Here is a 14761-nt window from a genome sequence, read left to right on the forward strand (position 1 = left end):
GAATTTTGTTATTACAATTTTATTCTTGCACTTTATTTCACTTAATTTTTTAATTTGGAAAATATATATAAAACCCACAATCAATATTAAATTAAAGAAATCGTCCATAATTCCTAAACATCATTTGTTAACCATAGAAAATTGGCTGTTAAACAAAATTTCATGTTAAATAATTCAACAGAAGGCTCTAATGTTTAAATTTGGGTTAATTGAAGAAATATCATTTAAAATTTTCTTTGTGAAAGTTTTTTTTGTTGACTTTTTTTTGACAATAATAAAAATCAACCATTCCTTAATGGTTTCCGTTTTCATTGCACCCACATATTACACAGTTAGTAGGCACATTGTGTATACATTGAATGTCGAATATTTGTTTATAAAAAAAAGCATAAACAGCTTTTAAAAATAGTGGTAAGACTCAATGTTCTTATCAAAGAAATTCGATATAGATATATCTATATATATTCATATATGTACGATTTTTATGTAGAATAAAGAGCTTCAAAAAAAAATATATTAATAATTAAATATAAATATAATTGATTTAAAAAAAATTGTATTTCCTACACTAAGGTCCGAAGTCACCAAAGGTGATAACCTAAATATTACTTAAGTCAGTACTGGCATTAAAGTTACAACTGTGAAATTGGCCAATAATTTATCTGGATATTGATGCTATTGCTATTGCTATTGATGCTAAAATAAGGATAACAAGAATATGATTTGAAATAGTAGACCTTTCATAAATTATTTCGCGGGCTATCAAATTTCGGTAATCAATAATCTTTTTCGATTTGCAGTATGAATATTCATTGCTATATTTCAAACTGTTAGTTGTGGAATTTATATAACGTAATAATAAATCGGCTATTACTATAAACTTTTTATTAATTTTGTTTTTAGTAACAATAAAAGTGCTTTAATGCTTATCGTAAAAATTACGATATATGCGACAATAAAATATTAAACTAAGAAATTGTTAATTATGATGATTTCTAACGTCAAGAAGTATTAGATGAATATAGAATATAATTTATAGTTTCTACAAAAATGTTTGTTTTTAATTAATAAATTTGATACATTATATATTTTCTGTAAAAAAAACCGATTACAATATTATCTTGTAACAAACTCTGATTCAACAATGCATTTACAAAAAATTGGTTTAAAATTCAAGCAATGCCGTATAATGCAGGCTCAAATGGTTTTCTTGCAGCTGTCAGGTCGTTTTTGCAAAAAAAAACAAAAACAAAAATCGACAGCAAAGCAGATGTTGAAAATATTAAAGTAAAACGCGCGTAAATAGGAAATAAAAAAGAATTCTAATTATCATTGTTCTTTATATGTGTATGTGATAGTTATGTTCAAAATGAAATTTAATTTAATTGTTGCAGTTTCTGAAGATTTTGGCATCGGTTTAAAGGGAGATTTACCATGGAAGTTAAAGTAGGATAAAACGAATACACACCTTCAACTAAGCAATGATTTATTTAAATTATTTTCGCAGATCTGAGCTAAAGTACTTTAGCAACACTACCAAACGTGTTGTAGATAGCAACAAGCGAAATGCTGTAATAATGGGAAGAAAAACATATTTTGGAGTTCCAGCAAATAAAAGACCTCTACCTGAGCGTTTAAATATCGTTTTAAGCACTACACTAAAGCCTTCTGATTTGCCAAGTGATGTGCTGCTATGCCCCAATTTAGAAGCAGCCATGAAGCATTTGGAAACTGCTGCCACAAATTTAATGCCACAAATAGAGACTGTATGGATAGTTGGAGGTAGCGGAGTTTATAAAGAAGCAATGGATTCTGAACGTTGCCATCGTTTATATATAACTAAAATATATAGTAAATTTGAATGTGATACATTTTTTCCTCCAATACCAGAATCTTTCAAAGAAGTACTTAATGATTCGCAAACTCCTCTTGGTATACAGGAAGAAAATGGTGTGACATATGCATACAAAATTTTAGAAAAGCAAAAAATTTAATATCACCTTTAATAAGCTAGTAATACAATATATTTCTTTATATATATAATCACACTAAGAATTTCTTTATTGTTTTTTATTTGCATCCTTCGTTATTATTGTACTATCATCATCTATTCCTTTTGCTGCAAGCATAAGTTCATACAATTGAACGGCTTGGTCATCTTTGAGTATTTCCACAATTTTCGGATCCAGGTCACCGCCCAAACGACCTTTTGGCTTACCACGTATTCCCAATTGTGTACTCAGTGTTGCTGCGTATTTCTATTAATATATAAATACAACTCCAGAATTACTGAAATATGAAAAAAACCTTGCCAAAACTTACAGCCCATTCTGTCATAAACAACTGCGCTTCCATAGGTGTACATTTTAAATGACGTCTGAATTCATCTTTAGCATACTGGTCCCCCAGATCTCTGAGTTCTTCTGGAAGTCCTATAATTGCATTGCATAAATTAATTAATTAACATTAATATCATGTTGTTTGTTTGCTATTGCAAAGAATTCTTACCTCGGTGCAAACGTAAGATAGTTTTGTACAAAAGTCTAACCTTTTGAGAATGTGTCAACTGTTCCATTAAATGTTTTGACATTTTTTGTGCTCTCTCACGCGTTTTCAATTTATCTAAAGGAAAATGTGATATAATTGAATTTGACAATCTTTCGTACGATTATGAGATAAATTTGTATTATTTAATTTATCATTTTATTTCGTTAGTATTAAAATTTAAAACGTAAGAGTTAAAGAAATAAATAAAATAAATAATTGGTTTATTTTAATTAAACACAATATTTTTCTGTGTTTTTGAAAAATTTAAATAATTTTAACTGTCATATAATGCGAACAATTTTTTGTGGCTTTTCATTATCTTTAATTTTTCGGTAGAGTAAGCAACACTGTTCAGAATATACGAGAAGATTCTTCGTTTTATTATAAGGGTATGAAAGAAATTCAAGAGCTCATTCCTTAATTAAGTGTTAGATTGGCCGGACGTTATTGCCGTGTAATTTATTAGAGTGTTAAGTGAAGTTGCACATTGCGATTAATATATATTATATTTTAGTACATTTTGAAAAGGGAACAAGTAATTAATAAAGGTATGTATTTTATATTCAATATTATCATTAAATGATGTTTAATGAATTTAAACAAAGAGCTTAAAACTTAAAAATATGTTAAGTTAACCACGTGTTTTATAATGGGTCGCCATTCCATGTATCGTAACGTTTTTTCTTTTGCAATTATATTTTTATATAAATCAATTTTAAAGTAATTTGAATATACATGCGGGAATTAGTTTCAATACGAATAGTTTTGAAACTATTCTAGTAAATTATTGAATATATTTAATGAACACTAATTTGGTAAAACTAATTGTGCTCTTAAAAAAATCGATAATAAAAATGGAGAATATTATATTGCCTGGTTTCTAAGCATTTTTTAAAATTCTGCTGTGATCTAGAAAATTCCATTGAAAAAGCCGCTCGTCCGCCATTACTGAAAAATTTTCTTTGTTCTTATTCACATGTGTTTTCGCGTGACTCATACGTTTTGTGGAATTGGCCGTCATTAACGAATGTAGAACAAAAGTTTTTGTACATTTTTGGGATGTAAAAAACGTGTACAGATTTTATATTTGTTAAATATATTTATTTCAAATGAACATGAAATATATTAGTACAAAGTTCATGGGTAACAAAATTATTTCAGGCGTTGCCATATTTCATGCGCTTAAACGCACAATAAATTACTGGAAATTTCCATTAAATTATCGTTCCTTCTTTTTCTTTTTTCACCTTTAAAAAAATTTTTTTTTTTTTTTGTTATATGCACATTAAAATTATTTTTTTTTGGTTTATACTAATATAATTTTTTTTGTTCATATTAATATTTTTTTTTTGTTCATATTAATATTATTTTTTTTTTTATTCATATTATTTGTATTTAATAATTATTATCTGAATATTGTAACTTATCGGGAGCTGAATCACGCTTGCCATAAAATCTGTATGTGTATGTGTGTGTTCGATGGGTGATTTGTAGTTTAGTGTTCATTGCCTTTAAACTTTCATTATTTAAACACGAGAATTAGAGAGGAGAGGATTATTTTAATTTATATTTCTATTTAATATTATATATTATGTTGTACATGTTGTTGGTTAATTTAATATAAGAAGTTCAATTTACATATGTTTTAATTTATACTTATTTTTATGCTGTGTGCTGTGCAACTTCATTAAAAATTGTAGTTGATTATATTAACATTTGGATCTGTTTTTCTTTTCAGATGTCGAAAGCACCTGCAGTTGGTATTGATTTGGGTACTACCTATTCTTGCGTAGGTGTATTCCAACATGGTAAAGTTGAAATTATTGCCAACGATCAGGGTAATCGTACCACACCATCATATGTTGCCTTCACTGAAACTGAGCGTCTTATTGGTGATGCAGCTAAAAATCAAGTTGCCATGAATCCAACTAACACCATTTTCGATGCTAAGCGTTTGATTGGTCGTAAATTTGATGATTCTGCTGTACAATCAGATATGAAACATTGGCCATTCGAAGTTGTAAATGTAGATGGCAAGCCCAAAATTCAAGTTATCTATAAGGATGAAAAGAAAACCTTCTTCCCAGAAGAGATTTCATCCATGGTCTTGACCAAAATGAAGGAAACCGCTGAAGCTTATTTGGGCAAAACTGTAACTAATGCAGTTATTACAGTACCAGCTTATTTCAACGATTCTCAACGTCAAGCTACGAAAGATGCTGGCACTATTGCTGGTTTGAACGTTCTTCGCATCATTAACGAACCTACTGCCGCTGCTATCGCCTACGGTTTAGATAAGAAAACTGCTGGTGAACGTAACGTATTAATCTTTGATTTGGGTGGTGGTACTTTTGATGTGTCCATTCTTTCCATCGACGACGGTATATTCGAGGTCAAGTCTACTGCTGGTGACACCCATTTGGGTGGTGAAGATTTTGATAATCGCCTAGTCACTCACTTTGTTCAGGAATTCAAGCGTAAGCACAAGAAAGATCTTACTTCCAATAAGCGCGCTTTACGTCGTTTACGTACTGCTTGCGAGCGTGCAAAACGTACTTTATCTTCTTCAACTCAAGCAAGTATTGAAATTGATTCACTTTTCGAGGGTACCGATTTCTATACATCGATCACACGTGCACGTTTTGAAGAACTCAACGCTGATTTGTTCCGTAGCACAATGGATCCAGTTGAAAAAGCCTTACGTGATGCTAAGCTTGATAAATCGGTTATCCATGATATTGTATTAGTTGGAGGTTCCACCCGTATACCCAAGGTGCAACGTTTATTACAAGATTTGTTCAATGGCAAGGAATTGAACAAGTCTATAAATCCTGATGAGGCTGTTGCTTATGGTGCAGCCGTTCAAGCTGCTATTTTGCATGGTGATAAGTCGCAAGAAGTTCAAGACTTACTCTTGCTTGATGTAACCCCACTTTCGTTGGGTATTGAAACTGCTGGTGGTGTCATGAGCGTACTTATTAAGCGCAATACTACCATTCCAACAAAGCAAACTCAAACATTCACTACATATTCTGATAATCAACCTGGTGTGTTAATTCAAGTTTATGAAGGTGAACGCGCTATGACCAAGGATAATAATTTACTTGGTAAGTTCGAGCTTTCGGGCATTCCACCAGCACCACGCGGTGTTCCACAAATTGAGGTGACATTCGATATTGACGCTAACGGTATCTTGAATGTGACTGCTCTTGAACGCTCTACCAACAAGGAAAACAAGATTACCATTACCAACGACAAGGGCCGTTTGTCAAAGGAAGATATAGAACGCATGGTCAATGAAGCTGAAAAATACCGCAGTGAGGACGAAAAACAAAAGGAAACTATTTCTGCTAAAAACGCATTAGAGTCATACTGTTTCAACATGAAGGCCACTTTAGATGAAGACAGTTTGAAGGGTAAAATTTCAGATTCTGAACGTACTACAATTCTTGACAAATGTAATGAGACAATTAAATGGTTGGATGCCAATCAACTCGCCGATAAGGAAGAATATGTTCATCGTCAAAAGGAATTGGAATCTGTTTGCAATCCAATCATTACCAAGTTATACCAAGGTGCTGGTGGTCCTCCAGGTGGCATGCCCGGTGGTATGCCAGGCGCTGGTGCTGCCCCAGGTGCTGGTGCAGGTGCCGGACCAACCATCGAAGAAGTTGATTAAACGAATACACCAAAATCCTTTATTAATAAAACAAAAGTTTTTTTATTTTTTTTTTTTTATTAAATTGATTTGTTCATTACTTTATTGCTTTTAAGAATATTGCATTAATAAAACAAAACGAATAAAAGCTACGTTCATTTAATAAAAAATACATTTTGTTTTCATAAAAAAAAATAAGTAAAGAAAAATTTATTAAGGTATTGTGTGTATAGTGTTCGGCGTCTTAACAGATGGACAGTTAGGGTTTATGTGGTTGACGTTACTTCAATCATTCGAAGTTTTATTCTTTATAATCACCAAGTGATAGCCTTACATATACAAATAAAATGGAATCATGAAAGATTTTAAAAACATTCCATCTAAAATATGAATGCTAAGAGGTCGAAAATAAAATCAACAGTCTTTGCTTTAGAAATACAGCGCAAAATGTCAGTCATGATCGTAATGTTCATACCGTTGGGAGCGAGTACCTTATCTACCTATTTCTTTACTTAATAAAATAAAATAAAAGCTTTGTTACAACATTTATCTAAACAATTATGAATTTATTTCAATCGATCCATGCAAAATTGTCTTTTTTGTCTATTTGTTTAGTTGATATTATTGGTAAATCTATGTTGTTTAATTTGTATGTGCCGCCTACATTGAATCCATTATAATCAGGACCATTACTAGTAATATTTGTATGTATATTTCTGTCTGGTGCCTGTCTTATGTGAGATGTCTTTAGCTTTTGCGTTATAAGGTTCCCAATACCAACAGGTTTGGTCTGTGCGGATTTAGTGTATTTTTTTAAATCGAAATCATCAGAATTGGGAACTTGTTTCTTTTTGCTTGGCGCTACCTGATTCAAGTAGGACTGCCATTGCTGCAATTTATCGTCTGCCGCACGCAGTTGATCAATACTTTTTTCATGACCTGGATTAAGACCGATTGGTTGTATGCCAGCAATTTCATTCAAGTTGACTTTAATAGGTGCAAGTGCAGATATAGCACGTGACAATCCAATTTGAGAATGTCTTATGCGATGTTCCATCAAATCGGCGCCCAATAACTCTTCATTAGGATCCATGCGTATTGGTATTATCCTGTTTATAATAAAAAGTAAAAAAAATGTTGAACATATACCCCAACAGGCTAGACAGAGCGCAGAAAGACTTTGTATTCCGATTAAATACCAACCACCACCTTTGAATAAACCTTTGCGTCCTTTTGTAGTTTCTAGTGGTATTGGATTATCAGCGAATAGCCCTACAGCAAGAACGCCTACAATTTAGAATACAATTATAACAATGTAACATGCAATATTCAGTAAAGTTTTATTAAGCCTATTTTACCCCAAATTCCACAGACACCGTGTACAGCGCTAGCACCAACGGGATCATCCACGCCTAAGCGATCGAAAAGTGGCATAGCGATAACACAAAGTAACGCTCCTAGCATGCCAATAATCAGTGCTTCCCAAGCGCGATATAGAAAACATCCAGCTGTTATTGAAACTAATGAACCAAGAACACCATTGATTAAATCAATAATATCCAAGCGACCGTCGTTTCTCCACAGTGAATAACTAGTTTTTTATGAAAATTTTTCTTTTATATTTTAAAGACAGAACCATTTAAAGTATATTTACATTGAACTTGTGATACCACCACCAAAAGATCCCATCATAGTCATAACAGCTGCTCGGGCAGCATATTGCCATTTGGCACCACTTACACCATAGGTACTACCTGAATTAAACGCTAACCAACCCCACCATAATACAAATAACCCCATACAAGCATTTACTGGATTACCTAGTGGTAGAGGATCATAGCCATCAGCATAACGACCTAAACGTGGACCAAGCATAGCAGCTGACGCAAAAGCTGCAGCACCACCTAAAATTTATTATTCTGAGTTAGATAAATGAAAGTAAATTTAACTTGTTATTTATGTATTATGTTACCAATTAAATGTACAGGACCACTGCCAGCAATATCGACAGCACCTAAATTATTTAAAAAACCATGTTCGCCCCAAACCCAACCAGCCGGTATGCAATAGACAGCAGTGTTCAGCAATGAAAATAAACAGTAGGATTTAAAGTTGCAACTATAATGAAGATAGCAATAGTCTTAAAAACCGTATGCTTTTTATAGTGTTTTATTAGTAACTACCGCTCTGCCATGGCACCACTGACAATGGTTGTTGACGTAGTAGCAAATGATAATTGAAATAAAAATGCAGCAAATATTTGACCCATTAGAGGATCACCAACTGGTGGATCCAAAAGAAAATCTCCAATTGCTTTTAATACAAAAATAAATATATATTATATAGTGTTAAAAATCTTTTTTAAAATGTCTTCGTCTAACCTATAAACGGATTTGTTAAAGGTCCACGTCCGTAACTCATACCATATCCAAATAGCCAATATGTGAAACCACCAAGCACAATGTCAATTACATTTTTCATCATAATATTTACTTCATTTTTAATCGAAACACAGCCAGATTCAAGCATACCAAAACCTGAAAAAGGAAATTAAGAAAAATTTACATTCTGCATTAAATGTTTAGGGTCTCACGAACGGTTGAGTGTTTCCGGAAGTAAAATATGGATAGCGCAATATACTATCACCTATCTTTTCCTCAACAAGTCGTTCGATAAACCTTCTCGTGGGTAGACTGTTACCACTGATTATCGACGTCGAGCCGAGACAGTGCCGGCATGAGCTCTTCACTCAAAAATGCGAAAACCGAGGATGTACGATTTTCTCTGTAAATAATTTTTGTAACAGCGTGCTTTGCATTATACTAAAATTATCCATCCAGCCTGTTAGCTTAAATGGCAGCCCCATCATCAGGCTATCGGTGATAGGCCGATAACATGTTGTATCTGAAAACTTTCTTATCCCTAGAATGTCTACAAAAAATATATATAGATATAGATAACGAAATAAAAGAATCCTTTTACGATCTGCTTAATAATGCTATAGCTAACACTCCATGCAACACCTGTTAGTAGTTATGGGCGACTTCAACGCCAAAGTGGGCAAAAACAACTCTAGCTTTGAACATATAATGGACAAACACGGTATCGGTGTGATGAACGATAATGGACACCGACTTATAGAATTCTTTAACACTAACGAACTAAAATTGGCGGGATATTGTTTTCACATAAACATAAGCACAAAGTTACATGGGTCTCCCCAGATGCTGTTACTAAAAATCAGATAGATCATGTATGTGTCAGTGGGAAATTGAGCAATTGTTCTCTGATGTGCGAAGCAAACGAGGTGCAGATATAGCTTCAGACCACCGTTTTGTGGTAACAAATATCTATACGTGAGCTCGTTATCCGAAAATGCACCATGCAAAGAGATATGTAAAGTATGATCTTACAAAGATTAAGAGAAACGATAAAAGACAAGCTTTCATCAATACGCTACATATTAATACTGTTAAGCTGTATAATCCTGCAAATGAGACTGCTCGAAACACTACAGCAAATATTGAGTATTTATGGAACAGCATAAAGAAAGCCATAACTGATACATGCAAAGAAAAACTGTAAAGAAAACTGACAGAAATGAGGACTTAATTACTGTACTGTACCTATTGGTAGGTGGGCCAAACTGAAAAACGATATACATAAGTGTTTCTAGAAATGTAAACCAACGAAGACAAATACAGGATCAATACAGACAGATAGATAAAAATATCAAACGCGCTGTGAGAGATGATAAAAAGAAAAATATGGATAATGAATCACCGATACTTGTAATAAAAGAACACTTCCGATAAAAAATCTAGATGATAACCTATTGACTACTGTGAAAGATCAGCTCGAAAGGTGGAGAGAACACTTTGCGAATGTGTTAATTTTTTAGCGTACGGACACGGAGCTTCACTGAGTGAAATTGTATTACCATTGCCTATAAAGAGAATGGCTAAAGAATGGCTAAAATGCTGGAACTGACAACATCCCGGCTGAAATACTTAAATACTTAAAGTAGATGCGCAGCATATTTGTAAACATTCTCAGCTCTCTGTTTATTGGGATATGGAGATTTGAAGTTTTTTCCACGGGGTAGATGCGGGGCATAATTGTAAAGATAACAAAAAAAAGCGATGCCAGGCTGTAACAACTAGCGCCGCATAACATAATTTTACGTCGTCATGAAAGTGTTCATGAAGATAATTTTGGAACAAATCATAAAACATGTTGACCACCAAGGTGGAGATGCATAACATCGTTATCCCGGAAAAGATAATCTCCCTCATACGCCTCGGATACTTTTAGTGCAATGCCTGGAGTAAGGCAGGGATGTATATTGTCACCCGTACTGTTTCTAATCGTTATTGATGCTGTTTTTAAACATGCAACCGAAAATAATGGCCGTGGCATCATATGGACCCCTTTATACCCACTAGAATCTTTGGATTATGGAGACGATAAATGCAAATTGCCACATCGTTTTACCGATAAGTGCCAAAAGTTAGGCTTCAGATCAATGCAAAAAAAAACCAAAGATATGCGGATTAATACAACGTCCAATGAGCGACTCGAACTTCAAGGCCAAATAGTGGAACAAGTTAATGGATTTTAATACTTCGGAAGTGTAGTAGCTATTGATAATGGCACTATGCAAGACGTGAGTGCAAGAATACGAAAGGCGATTGGCGCGTTTACAAAAATAAACACAATATGGAGATCTAGCTTTTACAGGTTAACGAAACCTGTAATGAAACATACAAAGTACGTGCGTTTGTAAACCGGTGCCTTCGGAAAATATTACGCATGTTTTGGCCAAACCGAATTTCAAACTAACAACTGTGGGACAGAACGAATACTAATGACTACCATAAATATCCGCAAAAGAAAGTTTTTTCTGGATTGGTCACACATTACGAAAGCTGTCAAGCCCTTAAGTATAATTCGCAGAACAGTAAAAGAAGAGGAAGACCTAAGATTATCTGGCGCAGATCAAGACTAAATGAAATCAACAGCCAATCCACACACCTTGGTAAGTCATACATCAATATTGTTGAGCTCAGAGAAATGGTAGTAAGAAGGCAAAGATGGAGGCAATTTTCAGATAGCCTATGCCCAGTATGAAGGCAGCTTGGAATCATGTGACGCCAACCTTTTAAAAATATTTAGTATAATATTTAGAAACAACATTAATTACTTAACAATGTTAAGTAACATTAATTACTTAATAATGTTAAGTAACATTAATTACTTAATAATGTTAAGTAACATTAATTACTTAATAATGTTAAGTAATTAATGTGTGCTCAAATACACCGATCAACTGTGTTGATATAAAGAATACAAGTCTCAAGTGAGAGTAATTCTTTTAGAAATCACTGCTTTCTCCATTCATTACGGAGAACTAAAAGCTGCAACTTACTACCTTCTTACCATACATTGTAACACTAACGGGAAATAATAACAGCTGCATAGGTGTGAACTAAAAGGTGTACTGAACTAGAAGTGAACTAGAAGTGCCCCTAATTAAGTACTTATTTCAGTTTTTTAATTTTAAAAAATTAAATTTAAGAGATATTATAAAAAAAAAATTTTGTTAATTAAAAATATCATCATTAACGGGGTATAAACAGTGTTAAAGTTCAATAAGATTGCTTAGCCAACAATTATGTTCATCACTGTTGGTATATATGTATGTATAGTATATGTAAAATAATTACTAATTAACAGCAGATATATGAACTTTTTATTTTTTTAAATTATAATTATATATCAAAATACGTCCAAGTGCAAGACAGATAATTTCATATAGTAAATCGGATAGTTTGTTTATCCACAAAATTAATGCCCCTGACGAATTTATTTTAAAAACTCTTTAAGTACTGTAAATTATGTGGACGCTTGTGCTACAGGAAAACGAAAAGATTTTGCTGACAAAGATTTTTGAGAAAATTATAATACTAATTTATTCATGCACTTGTACAGCATAACGGCAGCCAATGTCTATAAGTGGATAACCTCACTTTATCTTAATAGATGGAGAGAGTTGAGCACTTGTAGACAGACCAAACTCATGTTACCAAAACCGTGGGTCAGAGAAGCTATTCGCGGAGCATCCTAAGCTGGCTGACCTCACTAATTACTGGACATGGCACCTCAAAAAGATAACTCTTGCTGAGGAAGACACTTGCAGACTATGTCTAGAAGAAAAGGAGACAGCGGTGCATATATTGTGCCCATATCCAGCATTGGCAAGTACGAGGAAGACTGTCTTGGAACACCATTGGGTTGGTGACGACTTGGCAGGAAACCTCAAGCTAAATGAACTGCTTGCATTAACAAAAGATGTAGTTATGCGAACGGAAGCCATTCCAGCTTTCACTCAATAACAACATCCGAGAATCGCAGGACGAAAAATGACCCAAGTCGTTTCGTGGTCTACTTCGACTAATCTTTCACTTCAGTGGGGCCACTTGTTGGACAGTGCGCTGTCCCAACGTCCCACCATATATATATTCATGCACTTACACATTTTTATGACAGTATACGAGTACAAATTCTGTCGGAGAATTCTGTTGGGTAGAAGTCTAAACACTTGACCGACTGTTGGAGTTTGTACTGTCAGAGAAGGAGACGTTGTGCTTAGTTAACTTTAAAATAGATTTCAATATTTTGATATTTTAGTGTAGATATCAAAGAATCCAGTCGACAATTTCATCATCAGTATTTGGATTATCAAAAGTAAAGTTTAAGAGCACATTTTAATGCACATTGATGTACAATTTATCCTTACAAATAAGAGTGGATGAGATATGTAATAAAAAACGTCTAGGGTTATACTCGATTGATTGTAGATTATATTTTAAACATAATATTTTAGTTGCTTGAAATTTTTATCGAATACAATAAAATTCATCACTAGGTCCCGTTTGCTTACTTACCCGTTTGCATAGTGAATATAATAAATGAAGAGGTTAGAACCCAATTAGTATCTTCAGTGCTTAAATCGTACAGTCCAGGTATAACATAACTACTATTCCGTATAACGCCCTTAAGCGCTGTTGCCTGGGAAGCGGTGACATTTAATACTTTAGAAGCCATTTGGATTAGTATTTAAAAAGATAACTGCTATATGTAAAATCACTAATATTTATATATTTCAAAGTTTATCCAATTAGCAGCGATGTAGGTGCTATCCGCTCCGATGTTGATGCCTTAATGCACTCGACATGCGTGCATATCATTTGAATTAATTTTATAAGACGAAAAAACAAAAAAGAAAAAACAATTACAGCTCGTAAAACAATTTATACCCTATTTTAATAATAATTTAAATTTAACTCCCCAATTAATGCACTGAAAATAATTTATGAATGAATTTATGACCAGATTTATGGCCACTTCACTATGGCCACTACGTTATTAAAATTGCATTTTATTATTGAAAAACAAGTGCAGTGGAGGTTATGATTGCCTAACAGATTGCCTCGGTATATTGGGAATTGTTATCCTTGCACTTTCCACTTTTCTTACTAATCTGATTAAAAATAATACAGATTGTGGTATATTCGACTTAAAATTACTAAAAGATTGATTCATATAGATAAAATGCTTAAAAGCGCGCACTGTTTCGCGTTTGTATGTCCCCGTATATAATATGTTATATGGGCAGAGATAGATGTACGTATGCAGTAGGTGCACAAGCTATTATGATGTCTACTAAAGCTCCTTATATGAATGAAATCTTTTCACTAAATGCATTACTGCAATTTTGTATATATATGTGAAATTGGAAATTTTTCGAAGTGTACTCTAATATCCGACAATCCGGCATTAACATACTCGTATTCGAGTGGCATTGAAAAAGACCAATTCTAATGACGGTACTTGTTTACATTTAGTGCACCTTTTCGGTTACGGTGTTTACGATTTTTTCAATGGAATACGAGTATACAAATTGGCCATATTCTGTAGTTAGCTTGCATGTCAACACAACTTTAACTATTGAAAATTAATCTGTTTTGTTAGAACGTTTATTTTAAATTAGTCAAACAATCAAAGACCTGCTGACATAGTAACACCTACACGTCAACTATATTGCACTCACTCACTTCACTCACTTCACTCAGATTAAAAGGAAAACTGTAGAAATAGCTCGTACATGTTCCGGAATGAGACACATGAATTACACTTACTTCAATAATGAAAAGACTATAATGAAAATAAAGTCGGTCTTCACTAAAAAATATACTATGTCTCCTTTATCACTAAAAATATTCAATAAATACAATAACAAATTATTAGGAGAGTGAAAATATTGTAGTATGCCAAAGTATGCCAAAGTACAATAACATCTTCGAAATTTCAAAACACTCAAAATTTAATAATAGATCAACCAGGTCGGTGGCCAAAATTTTACTTGAGGTGGCTTACAGATTAAAAACCGAACAATTTTGGAAGTAGTCTCCAGTTTTTTTCTTTTTGATAAAAAAGCTACCATTATAGAATAAGGAGCAAAAATTCGATTTGTAGATCAAAGACCGTAAATTT

General features: G+C 33.2%; 4 protein-coding genes across 5 annotated transcripts; 2 read left to right on the plus strand and 2 right to left on the minus strand.

Moving 5' to 3' along the window:
* The first annotated feature begins 1271 nt into the window (after positions 1-1271).
* On the plus strand, positions 1272-2034 carry LOC119680815 (dihydrofolate reductase). The gene is made up of 2 exons (XM_038093807.1): positions 1272-1446; positions 1508-2034. Exons 1-2 carry the CDS (start codon positions 1361-1363, stop codon positions 1992-1994), a joined length of 573 nt encoding a protein of 190 aa, XP_037949735.1. The 5' UTR covers positions 1272-1360; the 3' UTR covers positions 1995-2034.
* Positions 2004-3767, minus strand: LOC119680816 (succinate dehydrogenase assembly factor 3, mitochondrial). Of its 2 annotated transcripts, XM_038093810.1 has the most exons (4): positions 3421-3767; positions 2509-2622; positions 2323-2432; positions 2004-2258 (listed from the first exon to the last, which is right to left on the minus strand). In XM_038093810.1, exons 2-4 carry the CDS (start codon positions 2588-2590, stop codon positions 2061-2063), a joined length of 390 nt encoding a protein of 129 aa, XP_037949738.1. In that variant the 5' UTR covers positions 2591-2622; positions 3421-3767; the 3' UTR covers positions 2004-2060. The 2 variants fall into 2 exon arrangements, with proteins under 2 accessions (XP_037949738.1, XP_037949737.1); XM_038093809.1 differs by lacking the exon at positions 3421-3767 and having other exon boundaries at positions 2509-2719.
* On the plus strand, positions 2955-6379 carry LOC119680813 (heat shock 70 kDa protein cognate 4). The gene is made up of 2 exons (XM_038093805.1): positions 2955-3095; positions 4286-6379. Exon 2 carries the CDS (start codon positions 4286-4288, stop codon positions 6224-6226), a length of 1941 nt encoding a protein of 646 aa, XP_037949733.1. The 5' UTR covers positions 2955-3095; the 3' UTR covers positions 6227-6379.
* Positions 6380-6432: 53 nt separating this feature from the next.
* Positions 6433-13404, minus strand: LOC119680814 (putative ammonium transporter 2). The gene is made up of 7 exons (XM_038093806.1): positions 13153-13404; positions 8587-8742; positions 8389-8518; positions 8178-8323; positions 7860-8109; positions 7564-7796; positions 6433-7492 (listed from the first exon to the last, which is right to left on the minus strand). The coding sequence occupies exons 1-7, from the start codon at positions 13310-13312 to the stop codon at positions 6777-6779; spliced, it is 1791 nt and encodes a 596-aa protein (XP_037949734.1). The 5' UTR covers positions 13313-13404; the 3' UTR covers positions 6433-6776.
* Positions 13405-14761: the final 1357 nt, after the last annotated feature.

Source organism: Teleopsis dalmanni, chromosome 2 (assembly GCF_002237135.1).
Source record: "Teleopsis dalmanni isolate 2A chromosome 2, ASM223713v2, whole genome shotgun sequence".
NCBI classification, from domain to species: domain Eukaryota; kingdom Metazoa; phylum Arthropoda; class Insecta; order Diptera; family Diopsidae; genus Teleopsis; species Teleopsis dalmanni.